General features: G+C 42.2%; 1 protein-coding gene across 23 annotated transcripts in view; it reads left to right on the top strand.

The window, feature by feature from the left end:
• Window positions 1-23,748, top strand: part of CADPS (calcium dependent secretion activator) — a 624,105-nt gene that overhangs the window by 416,654 nt on the left and 183,703 nt on the right. For 10 of the 23 annotated variants that reach the window (XM_077451917.1, XM_077451920.1, XM_077451911.1 and 7 more), the window contains exon 14: window positions 4,303-4,467. The exons of the other annotated variants lie outside the window; for them this stretch is intronic. In XM_077451917.1, coding sequence (XP_077308043.1) covers window positions 4,303-4,467 — 165 coding nt within the window. The remainder of the gene's footprint in view (window positions 1-4,302; window positions 4,468-23,748) is intronic. 23 annotated transcript variants of the gene reach the window in all.

Below are 23,748 nucleotides of genomic sequence, written 5' to 3'. Positions count from 1 at the left end.
ACCTCAAAGGTATTAGAAAGATGCCATTGCTGTCCATGTGTAGCACTATGCTGTTGATGCATTTGAGGGGCCTTTAACAAAAAACAAAAAATTCAGAACACCCCCAGAACACACTAGGGTTGATTTACTAAAGGTAAGTAGACTGTGCAGTTGCACTCTGCAAGCAGTTACTCCAGAGCTTAGGATGTGAGGTAAAGCTTCACTTTGCAAAGAATACCCAATCATGTGCAAGGAAAATTAACAAAACCAAATTTTTTGCTTGCACATGATTGGCTGATGGAATTCAGCAGAGCTTCTACCCATTTACCGTATATACTCGAGTATAAGCCGAGATTTTCAGCCTCTTTTTTGAGGCTGAAAGTGCCCCCCTCGGCTTATACTCGAGTCATCGCTGTCTGCCCGCTCGATCAGCGTGTCGAGCAGACAGACAGCGGCCATTCTATTCAAAAGCCGCGCCTCCGGCTCCGCCTTCGCCTGTGATAGGCGGAACACTGAATTTCCCAGCAGCCTGTGTTCCGCCTATCACGGACATCGTATCATCCTCGTACTACGGACGAGGATGATACGACGTCTGTGATAGGCGGAACACAGGCTGCTGGGAAATTCAGTGTTCCGCCTATCACAGGCGAAGGCGGCGGCGCAGCTTTTGAACTTTACAATGGCCGCCGACGAAGAGGGCACGGGACGGCACGGCATGGGACGGGACGGGACGGGGGCAAGGCAAGGCACGACACGGGACGGATGCAAGGAGGCAAGGCACGGCACGGGACGGAGGCAAGGAGGCAAGGCACGGGACGGAGGCTCGGGACAAAGGTAGGCTGGACACACACACACACACACACACACACACACACACACACACACACACACACACACACACACATGGATGGAGACACACACAGGGATGGATGGATGGATGGATGGAGACACACACACACAGGGATGGATGGATGGATGGATGGAGACACACACACACACAGGGATGGATGGATGGATGGATGGAGACACACACACACAGGGATGGATGGATGGATGGACACACACACACACAGGGATGGATGGACGGACACACAGGGATGGACGGACACACAGGGATGGACGGACACACAGGGATGGACGGACACACACACAGGGATGGACAGGCATGTCTCACCCTCGGCTTATACACGAGTCAATAAGTTTGCCAGTTTTTTTGGGGGTAAATTGGGGGCCTCGGCTTATATTCGGGTCGGCCTATACTCGAGTATATACGGTAGTAACATCTGGAGCAGCTGCTCTTGCAGAGTGCACAGTCTTTTTGCCTTTAGTAAATCAACCCCACTGTTTCCACAAAGTCGATTAATCATTAGAACATGGTGACTGATTCAGCAAAGTTTTTTTTAATAAATAATCACAACTCTGTTTCCTGGTTATTTCATAGTTTATGTTTATTGGAGTTGTCCTTTAATCCCTTCATGCCTAAGCCTTTTCTGACTTGTTGATTACAAGTTAAAATCAGTATTTTTTGCTAGAAAATTACTTAGAACCCCCAAACATTATATATATATATATATATATATATATATATATATATATATATATGTATATATATATATATATATATGTATATATATATATATATATATATATATATATATATATATATATATATATATATATATACAGGCGTACCCCATTTTTAAGTACACAATGGGGGTTTATTTACTAAAGCTGGATCACTTCTGCATAGAAACCAATGAGCTTCCAGGTTATATTACCAAAGCTTAATTGAACAAGCTGGGGTTAGAAACTCATTGGTTTCTATGCAGAAGTGAGCCTGATTTTGCACTTTCCAGCTTTAGTAAATAAACCCTATTGTGTACTTAAAAGTGGGGTATACCTGTATATGTATATATATATATATATATATATATATATATATAGATACACACACACATATATATCTATATATATATATATATATATATATATATATATATATATATATATATATATATATATATTTTTTTTTTTTTTTTATTTGCAGAAACCCTAGAGAATAAAATGGCAATTGTGGAATTGTGGCAATATTTTATGTCACACTGTATTTGCACAGCAGTCTTTTTAAATGCAATTTTTTTTGGAAGAAATACACTTTCATGTATTTAAAAAAACAAAAATAGTAAAGTTAGCCCAATTTTTTTGTATAATGTAAAAGATGATGTTACGCTCAGCAAATAGATATCTAACATAACATGCTTTAAAATTACGCACACTCGTGGAATGGCGAAAAACTATGGTACTTAAAAATGTCCATAGGCGACGCTTTAACAATTTCTACAGGTTAACAGTTTAACATTAGGAAAGGGATTGTCGGCCCTCAGGATGACATCAGGATGACATCCAAAATGGTATTTCTTTATTAAATACATGTACAAAGCTGTAAAACAGTCTATGTGTTTCAGACGTTAGTCCTTAGTCATGTCTCAGGACTAAGGACTAACGTCCCGAATGCATAGGATGTTTTACAGCTTTGTACATGTATTTAATAAAGGAATACCATTTTGGATGTCATCCTGAGTGCTGACAATCCCTTTCCTTATTCTGGTACGTTGGAGTTGTCAGCAACCTCAAGGTCTGAGCCAAGGGCAGATTTTATATGTAGGAAGGTTGCAGCGCCTATACACCTGTTTTCCTTTACCTGTGCGGGTAACTTTGGGTGGACATTCAACAGAGCATTCCTTCGTATTGTCTCCACATTCCCCCTGTAATTTAGTAGGTAGAGATTTGCTGTCAAAAATGGGAGTGACCATTGCTTTATCCCCAGGGAAAACTATAGTTGATATACCCAGTGGAATGGAGCAGGAGGCTGCTGATCTCCTGTTCATGCCCTTATCAGTGAGGGAAATGGAAAAGGAGGGGGGGATACCAGAGGGAGTAAAGCAACAAATTAACCCCTCCATCTGGGTGACTGGCGCTAACACGCCTGGCCTCATGCAAGTTTCTCCGGTAAGACTAAAAAGAGACCCTACACTGCCAGTACCTAGACTACCTCAATACCCCTTATCCCCAGATTCAGTAGAAGGTATAAGGCCAGTGATAGAAGAGTTACAGAGGAGGTCTTGCGCTAGAATTATTACTCTCACTCTAACCAGATGTGAACACTGTTTACATTTCTTGTTCTCATTTGGCTTATGAATGCGTTTGCTTCTGCGCACGAGAACGGAGGGATCGGGGCGCGTTAAATGTCGTTTTTTTTCTTACACTGTCCCTTTAAATGTTTTTTTATCACTTTTATTTCTTATTTCTTTTACATTTTATATAAATCTAAACATCGCTTGTGACTAGTAATAGACAGTGACAGGTACTCTTTATTATGTGATCTGGGGTCTATAACACCCCAAATCCCTCCTTTGCACTTAAAAGCATTCAAAACGCCAAGTTTTTTAAAATCTGTTGCCTTTAAGTCTTCAGTAAACCGGAAGTGATGTCATGACATCGCTTCCGGGTTACTAGATCTGAGACCCGATCAAAGCTGGATTCCGGCATTGTTTGGGTCTCCAGCGGATGCGCCAGCTGGTCGCTCGGGCCTCCCCGTGGGACAGGAGAGCCTGGGCGAGCCACGGAAGGCTGCGGGAGAGGTTATTTCCTCTCCCACTGCTTGTAATAACAGCTTAACGGCAGATTAGCCGCATCAGTTGTCATTACAAGAAAGCCGACAGTCCGCTCTTAAAAATGGTACCGGATGATTGGCCTCCCACTGGCACTCTTCCTGGGGGCCACAGGTTGCTAAGTCAGTCTTCCCACTTATATTACTGAAAGCCATGGCCTGTCACCTTTGGCTGCTCTCCTGATATGAACTACAAACGTGTCCATACCCCTTCATTGCTATGGGCAGTTTAATTGGCAGATTACAGGAGATATCTAGGAAGACAGACATTCTTTGGTGTAGCTCACAGGAAGTGACAAGGACCTGAGATTTTTGGCAAAATCAATAACTATTTTCTATATTTGCTGAAAATGTCCTTATATTGAAAAAATAACATTTTAGTTTTCCTTTATGGAATGTTCAATCAGTCTTGCATGGTGATAATATTTTTTTCTACCACTGCTTCATGTTTCTTTTTATTTGTGTCTTGTCTTGCTAAATTCTAATTTGCTTTTCTTTTCCTTAATTATTCTTTTGTTTTATTAGATATTATTTTTCTTTATGCTTTCTTGTTATGTTCTACTTGCATGCTTTCTAATCTCTCATTTCATTAACTTTATATGTGCTGCCGCTTTTCCATTGCATGTATGCTCCACACAACTCATTCACCACAGCCCACTAATGGCAGAATTACTCGGTGGCTCACAGCAAAATGCTGAGGGTGAGGGAGGCAAAGTGCCTAGCCCTTCTGGGATTGAACCAGAGATTAAGAGAGATTCTAAAAGGGATTCTAAAAAACGAAAAGATTCCAAATCTCAGCCGAATCCTGAACCTAAAAGGTAAGGTTTATAGTGGAAAACTGTCAACCCCAATCCACCCAGTAGTTTAAAACTATCATCCTTGATGTGCTTCCTATCTTTGCTACTAGTTGTAGGTGCTCCCTCATACCTCATATTGTATTTATAAGACCTTATTCCATAAAAAGTTCTTGATTACTAAATGGTAACTCATGAAAACGGAACCTATTAGAATTAATTTTGCTTGGACCAGTATAACTACACTATATTTCCGAAAGTATTGGAACATCGGCCTTTACACGCACATGAACTTTAATGGCGTCTTAGTCTATAGGGTTCAATATTGAGTTGGCCCACTATCTGCAGCTATTACAGCTTCAACTCTTCTGGGAAGGCCGTCCACAAGGTTTAGGAGTGTGTATATGAGAATGTTTGACCATTCTTCCAGAAACGCATTTTTGAGGTCAGGTGGGAATGCCTGGCTCGCAGTCTTTGCTCTAATTCATCCCAAAAGTGTTCTATTGGGTTGAGGTCAGGGCAGTCAAGTTCCTCCACCCAAAACTTGCTCACCCATGTCTTTATGGACCTTTCTTTGTGCACTGGTGCCATCCCCTAGCTGTTCCCACAAAGTTGGGAGCCTGAAATTGTCCAAAATGTCTTGGTATGCTGATGCCCTAAGTGTTCCCTTCACTGAAACTAAAGGGTCAAGCCAAACCCCTGAAAAACAACCCCACACCATAATCCCCCCTCCACCAAAGGATTTGGAGGGGTGGCCTTATACTTTTGGCAATATAGTGTGGATTAGCAAGTTTGGGGTAGAGGAACTTGACTGAACTCAATCCAATAGAATACATTTGGTATGAATTAGAGCGGAGACTGAAAGCCAGGCCTTCTCATCCAGCATTAGTGCCTGATCTCACAAATGCACTTCTGAAAGAATGGTCAAATAGTCTCATAGACACACTCCTAAACCTCGTGGACAGCCTTCCCAGAAGAGTTGAATCTGCTATAGCTACAAAGCGCGGAACAACTCAATATTGAACCCTAAGGTTTAAGACCGGGATGAAATTAAAGTTCATGTGCATGTAAAGGCAGGTGTTACAATATTTTTGGTAACATAGTGTATGTAAATACCACACCTGGCTGATCCCCCTGGTAGCTGGAAATCACTGTAGTATTTACTGCTGCTACACTGATCTCTGCTAGCTTCTGGGTCCTGTGTCGAGTGGCTGGCCTCATACTTACTGAATAGAGGAGGTTGATTTCTCAGGGCGGGTGCCATTTAAAGAACACTTTGTAATTTGTCTATTAGGTGTTCTTTGATTGGATGAGATTTAAAGGGGAGGCTGTGATATCACAATCTCCACCTTGTCCATTCAATGAACACTTTGCATTAATTGTGTACAGTATAAATGTAATTATGCATAAGATTATTTAGTAATTATTAGTAAGATGGTTTTGATTGACTGGTATAGGTTACAGCCCTTAAGAATTAAATTGTATGTAAACCCTAGGAATGAACATCTCTTATTTGCTCCCCTTTTGGCCTGTTAAATATATTATTGAAAGCATTTTGTTAAAACTGTTTATTATGTGCAAAAAGAATACCTGTCGATCCTGCCAGAAATCTAGTGAGCACTTCCTGTGTTTTCTGCCCATGCTGCGCTGTTATCAGTTAGCATTGTTCCCAATTCTCTCTACAGAATACCCAAATAGGCAGTACTACATCCCAACACCTAACCCTCTCCTACCCAAAGTGCCTAATCTAGATAATAAATTAATTCCTTACATTTTATGGCCCACTCATCCATCACTACTCATAGAGTTCAATGTTCAATGGACTTTGTATAACCAGTTACAAAAAAACTGATGTTTTTTTATGTTTCCTGTTTTCAGTCCCAGACCACACCCAGGTTTGATTACTAACAGCACCATAATAAATTACAAAAAAAAGTGAATTCAATCATGGATGCACAATGCTTAGTTTGTGATTAGTCTGTCTTTTTGGCAAAATGGGTGACAGAAGCTCACCACCCAAACCAAGGGTCCTCACGTCTGGTGGCTCCTACAATAACACTTCATAGAGTACAAAAAACTCACCCTCTATCTGGGTAACCTGAGCTTGGTCTCAGACATTTAAATGACACTAAACGCTGGTAAATACAATTCAAATACAAATATTACAAAGTATATATTCTAAACTCAGCCTACTCCAAGTCTCCAAATTCCTATTTTTTTTTGCTGATGAGATGTGACTTCCTGTTAGAGGGTGGCTATATTTGTTCTCCTTGGTCCCACTGTATGTAGGAATGTAGTCCTAGTCCCTAGATCTAGCCATGTGGCATTTACTTGCCTAGAGCTAGCTAGGAGTCCCTGCATTCACAGCTGCTGATGCTTTTACAAACAGGGCAGCCCCGGCAGGTGTGCCTGTGCCTGGCTTGTTGTCAGTGCCTGTTGCCACGACTGCCTTTGCAAACAGCCCATCCCCACTATCCCTCCAGACAGGAATGGGTCTGGCTTGTCTGTGCCGGGTACTGTGGCTGCTATACTTGCATGCCATTCCTCCAAATGTTCCCCAGGCCACATGCTCAACACTCTTGGCCCACTTGCAAGTTGGATAACCCTGCCTTATTGTATTCCCTGCATTAAGGTAAAACAATGTTCCAGTATTTGTATGGCCCCCTCACCCCCCTTACACTTACCTGAGCCCTCTCTTGATCCACTGCTGTGCCTGTCTGCTGGGCTCACTCTACCCACAGAACACAGAGTCAATCAAAACCTATAAGGAGGGAGTGGGGGGCACACGTAGCCTGGCTAAGGAATAAACCCACAGATATTCCACCATAGGAAGCAGCTTGCTATGGTGCTGCACGTAGAAGAGGAGAAACCAAGATCGGTAGTAGAGGACTCCAGAAGAAGAGGTTTGAAGTTTCTCTGTGCAATACTATTGCACAGAGTAGGTAAGTATATACCTGTTTGTTCTTTTACAAAAAAGGAGAAAAAAATAAGCCTTTACAACTTCTTTAAGTAGTGAATGTGTATGGATAATTTTTAGAGAAAAAGGATCTTGGTTAGTGTAACTTCAAGACTGCTTAATCTGTATCTCCTCAGGGTGTTATCAGCCTGAAATGGCAGATAACAGATTTATACCATGTAAATAATGTGCACTATAATGTACTTTAATCACACAATTAATATCTAATTCTATGTAAATCGGCATGTGATTTAAATTTCATGTGGACTTCTGTTTATTTTTAATCTGCCGAAACAATGTTTCCGGTGGATTAGTCAGATAGTCCTGAAAACTGATGGTTCCAGGCAGCGGGAAGTTGGCCAATTTACTCACAAGACTTCATTTCCATATGCATGGCTGTCTATTCATTCTGTTTTTAACACTAGATGCTGATTCACTTTTACATGGCCATAAAAGAACTAGTAGTTTAGTTTTCCGTGAAATGAGGCTGGCTGTCAGTCAGAATCTGCCACTCCGGTAATGAAGGTCAAGCACAACGAGAAATCCACATGGCTATCAATCTCTCTTATTTGAAAGAGACATTGATGGTGGAGTTGAGGTGGGTTGTCTGTTTGGATCGTGTATGTGGAAGGTCAGGCGGTTAGACATAAGTAGCTTGCAGTCAGTGAGAAAGTGCGGAGAGGATGCGATTCAGATGTTGTGGGACAGCCTGAAGGAGAGGACTGACAGCATGAAATGTCATCATAGGCAGACGGCTGGATTGCTGCTGTCCAGGGTGCTGTTCTGTGCACAGCCTTGGCACTGCATCTTCGATCAGCACTTGCAAAGAAGAGGGCCGTGTCCTGGCTGACCCTTGGCCTTGCTGTGACCTTTGTGGAATGTTAAATCAAATAGTGTATCTAGGTGATCAAGCTGATAGATTTTATCTTGGCATTCACTTTGTCAATGCACAGGGGCTAACTTAATAGGCGCTGGAAAAAAAAGGAGCAGCTACACATTGCAGGCAAGAAGGTTTCACTTTTCCAGTGAAGCTGTCCATTTTCATTTGTGATTTTCTTTTATTTTTATGTTTCAATGGTTTCTATTTCAAGTTTTTTTTACAATTTCTATAGTAAATAAAAATACAAAGTGAACAAACAGTTTCATGGTGATATTTGCAGCATCACACATTATAATATATGTAACTTTCTATAAGATGGTACTGACATTTGCCACCTGAGATACAATTTTTATAATTATTGCTACTTTAGTACTTTTCATGTGGGGTCTATGCTGAGACAAGGTTAACATTTTTAGCTCTCTGCAATATGACCCTCATTATTTTGGCAGAGTTTGGTTATGCCGCGTACACACGACTGGATTTTCCGGCAGACTAGGTCCGACGGTCTTCCCGATGGACTTTCAGTGGAGTTGCAACTGACTTTTTCTGAAGAAATGGACTTGGCCACACATGAACGGACTAAGTCTGTTTGAAAGTCCATTCATTTTGAACGTGATGACTTTAAGACGGTACTAAAAAAGGAAATTCAATAGCCATTAGCCAATAGCTTCCCTTGCGTCGTATTTGGTCCGTTGGACCAGCATACCTACGAACGGTTTTCATGATAGGAATTGAGAGACAGATTTGAAACATGTTCTATTTCTAGGTCCGTCTGATTTTTTTAATGAAAAACGATCGGATTAGCCAACACACCATCGGATTATCTGACGGACTGATTCCGTCGGACCTAGCCTGTCAGAAAGTCCGGTTGTGTGTAAGCGGCATTAGAGTTGAAGAGAGGAGATGGTTGAACATAAAGAATGACAGGTATAGGAAGAAGAAAAGAGTTAGAGACTTAGAAAGTGACCCCGCATCCTGATTCCCGCTCCCTGCCGCCATTTTACACCAATATGGCTCTGGGGTCTCCCGTCAAGTACCGGATCCAGGGGCTCCAGATCTTTTCAAACTGTTGCATTTTATCTTTTAAGGTTGTAGTCATTTGTTCATTAACCCTTTCATGACTAAGGGTAAAACGAACCTTAATGCCTGAACTCAGTTTTGCCATTTTGACATGTGTTAGTTAAACTGTACATATCTTTACAACTGCTTAGTGTATCCAGGTGAATTATACCTTGTTTTTTTTCAGGACACATTAGGCTTTCTTTTGGTGGTAAATTTTATTAGATAACTCATACATTTAGTTTTGTTATTAAAGGAAAACTACACAAAAAGGTAAAAAAAAATAACAGTTTTTACATTTTGGCTGTATATTTTTTGCTGCTATCATGACCCACCACCAAAAAACAACCCAAAATAACTTCTTCTATTACTTCTGTGAATAAATATGCCACATATGTGTGTGTCATATGTTGTTTGTACCCATAATTGGGCCCAGAAACCATAGTGCACATTTTGCCTTTAGGAGGGCAATTAATCCAAGTTAACATTTCAGGTACTATGAATTCATTACAGACACTTTGTGGTATCCAAATAATGGAATTACCCCTCAAATCCCTCCATTTTGCAATCAAGACCCCCTAAGGTACCTATCTAGGGGTAAATCTTGGGTTTTTAGCCTCTCAATTTTTATGGGAATAATTTTGAATTTGGTAGGCAAAAACATAAATTGCATTTTTTTTCACAAATGTTTCAATTTAGCTATAATTTTTGTGGCACTACTTTGACCCACCACCAAAAATCAACCCAAAATATATTCTCCAACTTCTAACGTGCATGGGGATACTATATACATGTGCAAAATATGTTGCATTCAGAGAGGGCAATTCATCAATGTATATACATTACAGGCACTCTTCAGTGTGATGCTACTTTTTAAAAGGATAAGTTCACCTTTTGTAACATGTTACACCCTCAATATGGGTGTAACATGTTACATCTGCCCCCATACCCCCCCGGTCCCCCCTTTTTGTGACCGTGAGCAGGGGGAGAAAATCCCCTGCTCACTGTCACAATCTTTGTGGCTGTTGGCTTGTAGTTCTCAATGAACTACCAGGGCGATGTTGAGATCTCTAGGTAGTTCATTGATGCTTCCTGTCATTGTGTAACTGTCTGGCCATATCGGAGGTTCGGGCAGACAGCTACACAGGCAGTCCACCTAAACGTGTAATTACACCCACGATCTGCTGACCGTGGGTGCAATGCTTTACAGGCTCCTAACAAAAACAAAAAAAAAATGCATTTTTTTTTACCTGCAAAAAATGTGCATTTTTTTTTTGTGAAGGTGAATTTCTCCTTTTAAGGCTAACCCGAACCCCTGCGTAAAATGCTGCGTAAATTACTGACATTTTATGAAAGGAAAGAAATAAGGCAAACGTTAACCTCCTCTCTCACAATATTTCTGGTTTCTAATAATGCGGGATGGTGTGGTAAATTTCATAACAAGGGTGGATGCACAGGCCTGGATTGGAAGGGCATGTGGGGCAGTGGTAACGAGTATCGCATCTTTTGCCATTTTTGCCACACACACGGCACTTCTTCCTGGGGAATTTGGTGCTTGCTGTGATTGGGATAGGACATAAAAAGTGTCTTTCTGTTAGTCTTCTAACATCCTCTGATTCTGCAGGTTGTCTGGGGTCTGCTTGAAGCATCAGGTGTTCTATAATTTTTTCCTGGTACTGTAGGAAGGTGTCAGTACCACCAGATTTTTTATAAAGGACAAATGAATTGTGGATAGCCACCTGGATAAGGTATATTGCAACTTTTTTATACCAGGTTTTAGATTTCCTCAGCACCAGGTAGGGCTGCAAGATCTGGTCAAAGAGGTCGACTCCACCCATGTATTTGTTGTATTCCGTAATGCACAGTGGCTTTTCTTTCTGTGTAGCTGACCCCCGTTCTTTTACGGTCACTGTGCCCTCTGGGTGGATTGTTGTTAGCATATAGACGTCTTTTCTGTCTGAGAATTTGACAGCCATCATTTCCTCCTGTTGGTAACTGAGTGATGTGCCTCTCTGCAAACGTTGTCTCACTAGCTGCTGTGGAAACTCTTTTCGGTTTTTCCGCATGGTCCTACATGCTCCTGTGCCAGCAGCATGCAGAGATCTAAAAAGTGGCACACTGCTGTAGTAATTGTCGACGTAGAGATGGTAGCCTTGGTGGAGCAGAGGTTGGATCAGGTACCAGACAAGTTTCCCACTGACTCCAAGATTGTCTGGACAGCCCTGGGGGTTGAGTTGTCTGTCTCGTCCTTCATAGATCAGAAATCCAAATGTATATCCTGTTGTGCTTTCGCACAATTTGTAAAATTTTATGCCACACCGGGCACGTTTGGATGGTATGAACTGCTTAAAATGTAGTCGGCCTTTAAAGTTTATCAGGGATTCATCAATAGAGATATTTTGATCCGGGGTATAAACCGTTGAAAATTTATTAGACAGAGAAGAAATTAGGGGCCGCAGTTTGAACAGGCGGTCATATCTGGCATCACTGCTTGGGGGACACTGCAAATTATCGTTAAAATGCAAAAAGCGCAGCAATGCTTCAAAGCGGTCTCTTGAAATAACTGCAGGAAAAGCTGGCGTGGCATGGACGGGACTAGAGGTCCAATACTGCCGAATTGTAGGCTTTCGGACTAGGCCCATGTTGAGTAAAACACCAAGTACAATTTTTATTTCTGTAAGGTGTGTTGGCACCCATCTCCTCCTGTGAGAAGATGTTGGGTTTTGTGCTATAAACTGGGTGGCATTAAGGTTAGTTTAATCAACCATGTGCTGTAGGAGCTCATCATCCACAAATATCTTGAAGAAATCCACAGGGCCAAAATTTTCAACATTGATATTTATGCCCGGTGAAGCTGTAAATGTTGGTATTTGAGGGGTGAAAGAGTTTGCTGGTATCCACTGAGAGGTGTACTGCTGTGCAATTGATGGGGTGCTACCCTGTACGTCATCTTGCTGCCCTCTCGTAACAGGCCTTTCATAGTCGGAAGAGCTGCCTGAATTGACACTTTCACTGTCACAGATGAAATCCTCATCTGCTGAGCCCAACTCAGTTTCACTGTCCGAGCACAGGAGGGCATATGCCTCTTCAACAGTATATCGCCTACTTGCCATTTTTTTTAGGCACTCTACAGACCCCAAACTATGCAAAAGTAAACCTTTTTGTTACTAAAATCTAAAAATTTTTTCCTAAAACACTGACCTTATCAATGACACTGACAGGAGCACTGATACTGGCCGAGGCACTAACTCACACTTGTGCAGACACAAATGGCAGTGTGGGCACAAACTACACCCCACACACTAAAACAGTAATAAATGTAAAACTTTATATATATATATATATATATATATATATATATATATATATATAATTTTTTTTAAAATAAAACACTGCTGACTGAAACGCTAACGCTGAGATGAACTGCGACAAGCGCTGACGCTGAGATGAACTGTGACAAGCTGAGATGAACTGTGACAATCGCTGACGCTGAGATGAACTGTGACAAGCTCTGACGCTGAGATGAACTGTGACAATCGCTGACGCTGAGATGAACTGCGACAATCGCTGACGCTGAGATGAACTGTGACAATCGCTGACGCTGAGATGAACTGCGACAATCGCTGACGCTGAGATGAACTGCGACAATCGCTGACGCTGAGACTACTGACACTAGTGGTGACAATGACAATACAAAATACTCTAAACTGAAACTGTCACTATTACTGAACTGAAGCTGTCACTGCACTAACCTAACTAATGCTAACAGGGGTGATCAGAGCCTACTCTGAGACCTGTGGACTGATTAGAACTTTTTTTTTTTTTTTTCTCTCTGAAAGAACTGAAAGAACTGTATCAATTTCTCCTCACAGACGATCTGAGGAGAAAGAGATACTCTGAAGCTGATTGACAGGCTTCCCATTCATGTGCTCACTGTGATTGGCTGTCACAGCGATCACATGACTGGGGGTGGGTTCTCCCACCTGTCAATCATTAGTCCGAGACCCGAAGGTGTAACTGACACTCGGTTCTCCTCGCTGCGTGCACGGGAACCGGCGCGATCCCGGCCAGAGCACATGTACTCAGATATGCGGCCCCCCGGAAAACAGCCCAGGTATTTGGGGCCGCATATCTGCGTGCGCTCGGCGGGAAAGGGTTAAGCATAATCCAGGAGAGTTTATGTCTGAGCTGGTCGAACGGCACCACTGCCGATTTCCATGATCTCGCTATTGTGATTTTTGCTGCTGTAAATACATACGCTATAAGACGTCTCCGGGATCTTGAGGCTGGTTGTACCTCGGCTCCCAACTTTTTTTTATTTTTAAAAACATCACTTCATCTTTCTAAACATTATTGGGGTCAAATCGACATTTGTTTTCAACAGTAGCAACAATAAAATCTAAAGGAGCAGAATGGAAAATCTACTAATATATGGGCAGCTTTCAGACAGATTCACTCAGGCTTTAGAGGAATAGTTTATTGAATAAGTGGCCTCAGCCTGACCATGGCCCTACTCAGTGCCTCCCTGTAGTTCTGTAAGTGCCTTCAAAAACAAGTAGACAGGAAGGCGCAAGCATCTAATGCATTGCGGCAAAAAATTTACTTGGGCAAATAAAATAGATAAAAATTGTATACTTACAAAAGTGGAACTGGTAAAAACACACTGACCACAAAATGCCATATAGTGGCAGATACAGTATCTCACAAAAGTGAGTACACCCCTCAGATTTTTGTAAATATTTTATTCTGTGTTTTCATGTGACAACACTGAAGAAATGACACTTTGCTACAATGTAAAGTAGTGAGTGTACAGCTTGTATAACAGTGTAAATTTGCTGTCCCCTCAAAATAACTTAACACAGCCATTAATATATAAACCGCTGGCAACAAAACTGAGTACACCCCTAAGTGAAAATCCAAATTGGATCCAAAGTGTCAATATTTTGTGTGACCACCATTATTTTCCAGCACTGCCTTAACCCTCTTGGGCATGGAGTGCATCAGAGCTTCACAGGTTGCCACTGGAGTCTTCTTCTACTCCTCCATTATGAAATCACGGAGCTGGTGGATGTTAGAGACCTTGCGCTTCTCCACCTTCCGTTTGAGGATGCCCCACAGATGCTCAATCGGGTTTAGGTCTGGAGACATGCTTAGCCAGTCCATCACCTTTACCCTCAGCTTCTTTGGAAAAGCAGTGGTCGTCTTGGAAGTGTGTTTGGGGTCGTTATTAGAATTGTCCCGATACCACTTTTTTAAGACCAAGTACAAGTACCGATACTTTTTTCAAGTACTCGCAGATATTGATTACTGATACATTTTTTGTGTCATGTGACAGTGGCACTAATGTGCAGTGCTGATGGGCACTGATAGGTGGCACTGGTGAGGCGTGGACTGTGTCAGTAGCTTTTTATTTTTTACAATTGTTCATTTTTTTATATTTTTTTGGTGGACAGTCCGTGTCGGTGTTTATTTCTTTTTTTCTTTTTTTTACAATTTTACGTTAGAATATTTATTTATTGCAATGTTTCCTTTTTGTGCATATTTTTTGTTTTTATTCAACCCTGTTGGGGGGGTAAGGGGGCTTTGGTGAGATGTCGGGGGTCTAACCAGACTCTTGACATCTCCTCTTAGAGACATGGAAAGGGACTGAGGATAGAGATTCCCCAGTTCCTTTCTCAGCAGCCTCAGCTGCACTGAAGATGAATGGGCAGAAGACAGTGGCTCCTCTCCATTTATAAACTGAAGCATCGAAAACATAATTTACGATGCTCAGTTATGAATGGACAATCACTGACTCTGTGCATTCGAAAAAAGGCTCCTTCCTCTGCTCTCCATCCTAAAAGATCTGGGACAGTGGGGGGGGGGGGGGGGCGGAGGAGGACAGGGCGGCCTGGAGAAGTACACAGAGGGGGAATGCAGGAGGATGGGGGGGACCAGAGGAGCACACAGAAGGGGACCGGAGGAGGACAGGGGGGATTGGAGGAGCACACGGAGGGTGAACTGAGGTGGACGGAGGGGACCAGAGAAGCACACAGAAGGGATCCAGAGGAGGAAAGGGGGGGATTGGAGGAGCACACTGAGGGGTAATGGAGGAGGACAGGAGGGGGAGACCAGAGGAGCCCAAGGAGGAGCACAGAGGAGGACACAAAGGGGAGCCAGAGGAGAATACAGGGGATACTCAGGAACAATCAATGCGCCAGTGGGGGAAGTTATAATCACAGATCTCCCTGTGTGGCTTTCAGTAAAGCAGCTGAAAAACGCGGAGGGGAAAGGAGGAGAAGCGACTGTCAGCTGCTTTATTGAAAGCCACACAGGGAGATCTGTGATTATAACTTCCCCACCTGCCACATCGGCATTGGGAGCATTTGCAGGAGTACAAGTACTCCTGCAAATACTCACTATCGGCACCGATACTGATACTAATGTAATTAGACTTGTTTTCACTTCACCAGACTCTCCCTTGCGTTAAAGAGGAGCTCCAGTCTGTAAAAAAAAAAAATGAAGTCAGTAGCTACAAATGCTGAAACTGCTGACTTTTAATATAAGGACACTTACCTGTCCAGGGATCCCGCGATGTTGACACACCAAGCCAATTCGTCAGTTGGCTTCGGGTGCAGCTGCCAGCATTGTAAGTAAGCCTTCCAGCTTGACAGATGGGTTTCGTATTGCACATGTGTGAGTCGCACTGCACTTTCTAAAGTGTCCCGCCATGTTCTGGGACCTGTGTGTGTCCCAGAATGCAGCGGGGGGGGAGAAGATGGGGTTGGAAATTTTGTAGATCACTGACGGCGAGCCTACTCAGAAGTGGGAGCGGGTAGTTGTCAAAACCAGGTACCCCCCCCCCAAAAAAGTGGCAAATGTGGCAGTAGATCGAGGGTGAGTGCGAACAAGTGGAGCTCCTCCTTTTGGGTGGAGCTCTACTTTAAATTACATTATAACAGTGACTGTTGAGTCAATGTTTGTTTATTGAAAACATGAAAAAAATGATCCAATGCAAAATTTGCAATAGTATAGATTTTATTTATTTTGTATCAACAGTATTTTGTATCAGAAGTGCATAGTTTTCTTGTCATGTTATGGTTGTCTTTAAAAGTTGTCTTATATCAAGGGTTCTCCAAACTTCCTAAACAAAGGACCAGTTTTCTGCCTTTCAGACTTTAGGAGGGCCGTACTGTGGCCAATGAGTGTAAAAAAAAGCCCCATCGTTGATGGGAGTCCACAATGTCTCAGGCTGGGTGGTCAGTGTGATTTAAAATATGTGGTCAGTAGGAAGATTAATGTCCCATCATTGGTATCAGAGGGAGAAATAATACGCCATCATTGGTGTCAGTGGGAGGAATAGTGCCCCATCATTGGTGAGAATGGAGGAATAGTACTCCATCATTGATGTCAGTGGGAGGAATAGTGCCCCATCATTGGTGTCAGTGGGAGGATTAGTGCCCCATCATTGGTGTCAGTGGGAGTAATAGTGTCCCATCATTGGTGTCAGTGGGAGGAATAGTGCCCCATCATTGGTGTCAGTGGGAGGAATAGTGCCCCATCATTGGTGTCAGTGGGAGGAATAGTGCCCTATCATTGGTGTCAGTGGGAGGAATAGTGTCCCATCATTGGTGTCAGTGGGAGGAATAGTGCCCCATCATTGGTGTCAGTGGGAGGAATAGTGTCCCATCATTGGTGTCAGTGGGAGGAATAGTGTCCCATCATTGGTGTCAGTAGGAGGAATTGTGCCCCATCATTGGTGTCAGTGAGAGGAATATGGCCCCATCATTGTTATCAGTTGGAGGAATATGGCCCCATCGTTGGTGTCAGTAGGAGGGATAGTGCTTTAAGGTCCTGATAAAGGCAAGCAGGGCTGCAGTTTGGAGACCACTGCTCTATATATACCAGTTGGGTACATTATAATATTATTAAATGTATTTTACATAGAACTGGCATAAGTACTCAATATGTCTTGATATCAGGCTCTTCCCCTGCACAACACTGCTTAAAGCAAAAAAAATGAAAAAAACAACACTCTAAGCCAATCAGAACTCAGTTACTTTGTACAGCACTTTTTAGAATATGGTTACAAAGGCAGGAACATATGGATGGCCTCATTTGTGTGCACTTGCTATTTCATTGTCATTTCGCAGGGGCAAAGGGCAAGTCCTGGACCTTTTTTTTGTTGTTTTTTTCATATTCCGGCTTAGCTGATGTCTTGTCTGCTGAGAAGTCCAGGAACTCCTTGCACTGTCCGGATCACTAGACAGGCTGAACAGAATTTCCAATAATAATAATAAAAAAATAAAATAAAAAAGACGAGGGGGTTATTTACTATAGGAAAATCCACTTTGCACTAAAAGTGCACTTGGAAGTGCAGTCGCTGTAGATCCGAGGGGGACATGCAAGGAGAATAAAAAACAGCATTTTAGCTTGCACATGATTGGATGATAAAATCAGCAGCGCTTCCCCTCATTTCAGATCTACCCCTTAAAATTAGAGTGACTGTACTTCCAAGTGCACTTTCAGTGCAAAGTGGATTTGCCTTTCGTAAATAACCCCCTATGTTAACATTTGAATTATGCAAAGCTGACTTTAAAAAAAAAGATCTACCACCTTACTGCCAATGTGTTATTTCTGTGTGCACAATAAAACCTTATCTGATCGTAGTCCACCCGCATCCTGGTTCTTGAATTTTACTCCTGCGAGTAAACCACTTATCCTTATTCATATAGGCACACTTGCCAGCCAATTTTATTGCAATTACCAGGCATTTACTTGTATTTGCCAGTCACATTTTTGAAATGATTGAAGTAACCCAGCTTCACTTTATTTACTAAGCTAAGTACACTCATTTTGTAAAGTGAACATTCTGTACTCTTAGTAAATCAACTCCAATATATTTAATTTAGTAGCACATCTCACATCTCTGCATCTTCAATAGCCTTAGGATTTCTGCCTTAGTAAACAAATTTTATTTATTATGAATTTATTAGTGTTTGCCCTACATGAACAGGAATTACTCTGTTTTATTATTCTACAAGCACTTTCTTTTTATATATATATTTTTGAACGTTTTGTGGGTTTATTAATTAAGTAATGTAAAGATATACTAAAAAATAAATAAACATAGTTTTTTCTTTGAAAAAATGAATTAGTTTTTTTTTTTTAAACCCAGAAGTGGTATCTTTTTAAAATAAATTCTAGAATTAATAAGTAATGATTAAGTGGGTAAAGAATTCATATTAAGGAAATGCAGTTGAGCAGCTGAACATGATCATAACTAGAGACTCGATAGATATGTAGCCGGCTGATAGTATCTGAAATTTGACAAAACCACTGAAAGCATTATTATTTGTGACACGGCTCAAGATGGGAGATTGTGAGGCGAGTAAAGATGACAGAACTGGTGCTATGCACTGTGACAACAACTTGAAAAGCAGGCAACATGACATCTTTCCTATAGTGCTGCCGAATATGTCAACTTTGTGAAAGACAGTGAGAAAATGGTTTGCCAAAAATTTGAAAGGTAGATCCAAGAGATGCTTGTCATGTCAGATGTGATCTAATCCACAGCTGTTTGAGACAGGAAGTCCTTGTACTCTTGATGGCTCTCGCTTGGCAGGCCCTTCGAGACATCCATGAGACTTCCAACTTTTAAATGTGGCAGGAGCTGACCTGTGGATAGACATATATCATGATAATGTTTATATGATATTTTTAGAGATAATTTTAAATGAGTGCAAACATAATTCCTGCAGCAATGACAGGTGCGCTGTAAAATTATTATATATATATATAAATAATATATATATATATATATAATAAATATATAAAATTATTTAATGAACAAATTAAAAATACATCAAGATGGTGTTTCAAGGTTAACAGTTTCAGATAACAGATAACGCCCTTAACCACTTAAGCCCCGGACCAATTTTCAGCCCCTTTTTGCGATTCGGCACTTCATCGCTTTAAATGAAAATTGCGCGGTCGTGCAACATGGCTCCCAAACAAAATTGGCGTCCTTTTTTTCCCCACAAATAGAGCTTTCTTTTGGTGGTATTTGATCACCTCTGCGGTTTTTATTTTTTGCGCTATAAACCAAAATAGAGCGACAATTTTGAGAAAAAATTTTTTGCTATAATAAATTTCCCCCAAAAATATATAAAAAAATTGTTTTTCCTCAGTTTAGGCCGATACGTATTCTTCTACATATTTTTGGTTAAAAAAAATCACAATCAGCTATCATTGATTGGTTTGTGCAAAAGTTATAGCATTTACAAAATAGGGTTTTATAGCATTTTTATAAAAATTTTTTTACTAGTAATGGCGGCGATTAGCGATTTTTATTGTGACTGCTACATTATGGCGGATACATCGGACATTTTTGACACATTTTTGGGACCATTGCCATTTATACAGCAATCAGTGCTACAGTTCCTGTGTAAATGACACTGGCAGTGAAGGAGTTAACCCCTCCCCGCCCCCTAGTGGTTAAGTGTGTGTTTTTTTTAACTGTAGGGGGCGTGGCTTGACGTCTGACGTCACTGATTGTCTTTAACTATAACAGGGAACAGACGATCAGTGACAGGCTCAGTAGGAAGCATGGGGAGAGGTTCGTTTACACAGACCTCTCCTCGTTCTCCAGCTCTGTGACCCAATTGCGGGACACCAGCAGTGATTGGGTCCGCTGGCCACAGTCACGGAGCTCAGGACTGGGTCGGTCCAGAATTTTTTTTTTTTAAATGTAAATGTCTTGATCAATTTAGGCCAATATGCTATATTGATTGGTTTGCCGAAATGTTATAGTGTCTACAAACTATGGGATATATTTATGGAATTTATATTTATTTTTTACTACTAATGGTGGCAATCAGCGTTTTTAGGTGGGACTGCGACATTGCGGTGGACAAATCGGACTCCTAACTGACCCTTTTTCCGCACCAGTGACACCAATACAATGATCAATGCTAATAAAAAATTGCACTGTCACTGTACTAATGCCACTGGCTGGGGAGGGGTTAACATCAGGGGGTGCTTTCTAACTGTGGTTGGGTGCTTCGACTTGTTTGTATATGCAGACCACCGTTCTACCTTTCCTTAGAACAATCAGCGGTTCCTGGCGGACATTGTGTCTGCCGGACCCGCTGAATTGGCTCCCACTATGTTCAATCACAGCGGGAGGGATCGCTGGCAGTGCTCACGCGACCCAGACCCCATGCATGAAATAACGTACAGATACAGTATATCTGCATGGGGCGGTCCAGAAGGGGTTAAAGTAGTACTAAAGATACTTTTTTTTTTTACTTTGCTGTCTGTGTCTCGTTCGAAGAGTTTTCCCTTCACTTCCTGTTCCACCAGGGTCACCATAACTAGTGTCCTCTTTAGAAAATTTCCCATCTATTCCTGTTCTGGGGACATCTCAACATTTGGGATTTATTTTTCAGTGATTATAGGAAACAAGACAAATTAGGAGGGTGAGTCTCCCTGACAGGGGCACAGACAGTAATGAAAACCTGGCAGGTGTTTTAATACCTCTCCACTTTATCCAGAACCAGCCCATGCTTTATTGGTGGGTCTCAATACATTACAATACTTTAACCACTTGCTTACTGGGCACTTAAACCCCCCTCCTGTCCAGACCAATTTTCAGCTTTCAGCGCTGATGCACTTTGAATGACAATTGCGCGGTCATACAACACTGTACCCAAATAAATTATTTTATCTTTTTTTCCCCACAAATAGAGCCTTCTTTTGATGGTATTTGATCACTTCTTTTATTTTTTGTTAAAAAAAATTAAAAAGACCGAATTAAAAAAAAAGTTTTTATTTTATTTTATATTTTGCTATAAAATTTTGCAAACAGGTAATTTTTCTCCTTCATTGATATACGCTGATGAGGCGGCACTGATGAGGCGGCACTGATGGGCACCGATAGTTGGCAGTGATGGGCACTGATGGGTGTCAGTAATGAGCACTGATGGGTGGCAATAATGGACACTGATTGGTTACATTGATAGGCAGCACTGCTAGGTGGCACTAATTGGCACCACTGGTGGGCATTGATAGGTGGCACTTGTGGGCATTGATAGGTGCCACTCATGGACATTAATAAGTGCCACTGGTGGGCACTGGCAGGGAGTACTGGTTTGCACAGATGAGGCACAATTGTCCTCTTCCGGACTGATGTCCCTTGCAGATAAGTCGGCTTTTTTTGACAGCGTGAGGAGAAAATAAATGATTACTGAGCTTTTGTTTACATCTTGTGATCAGCTGTCATTAGCTGACAGCTGATCACGTGGTAAGGGGACGAGTCTCAGTGACTCGGTGATCACAGCTCGTGCCGAGCACGCCCTGCAGGGCACGCGCAGGGAGCGTGCAAAGGGGAGGCCGTCATATGACAGCCTCCTGGAAATTCAGGTCCACGCTGTGGCCGTCATTTGGCTATAGCGAGGATGGCAAGTGGTTAAACACTTCTCTGCCCCTTTGGTAAAATTTCCTCAGTATTTCTAGGTACCAGGTGTTAAGGCAATGGTGTGGTTGTGTCCTTGTTGCAAGAGTTAAAGCGGAGCTCCACCCTAAAGTGGAAGTTTCACTCATTGGAACCCTCCCCCCCTCTGGTGCCACAATTGGCACCTTTCAGGGGGGAGGGGGTGCAGATAACTGTATAATACAGGTATTTGCACCCACTTCCGGGCATAAATAGCCGCAGATCCTGCGGGTATTTACGCCACTTCCTGCGGGGCCCCCGCTGTCTGCTGGGAAACACACGGATCCCAGAGACAGCAGGGATCATCCTTATTGCGCAGCGCGACTCGCACATGCGCAGTAGGGAACTGGGAAGTGAAGCAGCATGGCAGCAGCAGCACTCGAGAGCCGATCGAGAGATTGGGCGGGTAAGTGTCCATATTTTAAAAGTCAGCAGCTGCAGTATTTGTAGCTGCTGACTTTTAAAAACAAAAAACGGCGGAACTCCCACTTTAATTTTATTTATAAAACTCTTAACAACATACGTTTTACAACTTACAGCTAAACTCTTGGCAAATATGAAACAACATGCTCTTCAATCCAGTTATGTAGTCATTAAAATCAATACAGTAAATCTAGTTTTATATAAAATTTGCATCAATACTTTAATTCATAGAATAATAAACATGTTATACTTACCTGCACTGTGCAGTGGATTTGCACAGAACAGCCCAGATCCTTCTCGGATCCCTCTTCAGCTCTCCTGATTCCTCCCCCCTTGACAAGTGCCCCCCACAGCAAACAGGGGCACCCGAGCCGAGCTACAGCTCCATGTGGCCATTAAGACATGGAGCTTCGGCCCTGCCCCTGCCCCCTCTCTGTCCTCATTGGCTGACTGACTTGGCAGCACCAGGAGCCAATGGCGGAGCAGTGCTGTCTCAGCCAGTGAGGAGGGGAGTCCCAGGCATCCAAGACACTCCTACAGCATCACTGGATAGAGAGGAGGCTCAGGTAGGTATGAGGGGGGCTGCTGCATACAGAAGGCTTTTTATCTTAATGCATAGAGTGCGTTATCACGTGGTAACTAGGAAGTGCCATTTACTCTACTCTTGCTGACAAGACACAAGTAGAGGAGAGCCAAACGGCTGTTCTCCTGACGGGGATGGGGCTGATAATCAGAGCATTGATTATCAGTGCAGACCCATCAAGGGTGCCCACTAGATCCCACCGGGGATGCCCCCTAGAGACCACCAGGAATGACAATTAGTGCCCATTGAAATGCCAATCTGTGCCCATCAGTGCTGCATATAAGTGCCTCATCAATAGTGCCCATCTGTGACACCTCATCAGTGCCCATCAATGCAGCCTCATCAGTGCCCAAGAAGGAGAAAACTTACTTATTTACAAAGTTTTATAACAGAAACGAAGAAAAACTTTTTTTCCTTAACATTTTTCAGTATCTTTTTATTTGTAGCGCAAAAAAACAACAACCCGGTGGTGATCAAATACCACCAAAAGAAAGCTCTATTTGTGGGGGAAAAAATGATAAAAAGGTTGTTGGGATGCAGTGTTGCATGACTGTGCAATTGTCATTTAAAATGCAACAGCGTTGAAAGCTGAAAATTGTCCTGGGCAGGAAGGGGGGAAAGTTCCCTGTATTGAAGTGGTTAAAGCATATCTAAACCCTAAACTAGAAAATGTAATATATTGTAGCTTACCAGTCCTGTCAGTAACACACTTCCTATTTTAGGGTGACCACACTCACTGACTGCAGCGTATCTATAAAAACAAAAATCACCATTACTCCAGGCTGTTCTCCTGACTTGGACTACAGAACACCCCCACTTCATATGGACTATAGAACACTCCTTGTCATGATATAAGTGTGTCGTTTTGTAGTTTACAGAAAAGAGCAGGGAAAAATAATATCATTGTTTGTTATTTCAGTTCATTGCATGGG

Source organism: Lithobates pipiens, unplaced genomic scaffold, assembly GCF_037356315.1.
Source record: "Lithobates pipiens isolate NorthernLeopardFrog02 unplaced genomic scaffold, aLitPip1_a1.2 Scaffold_23, whole genome shotgun sequence".
Lineage (NCBI taxonomy): Eukaryota > Metazoa > Chordata > Amphibia > Anura > Ranidae > Lithobates > Lithobates pipiens.
The sequence above is the reverse complement of the archived record's forward strand: the minus strand, read 5'-3'. Positions and strand labels throughout refer to the sequence as shown.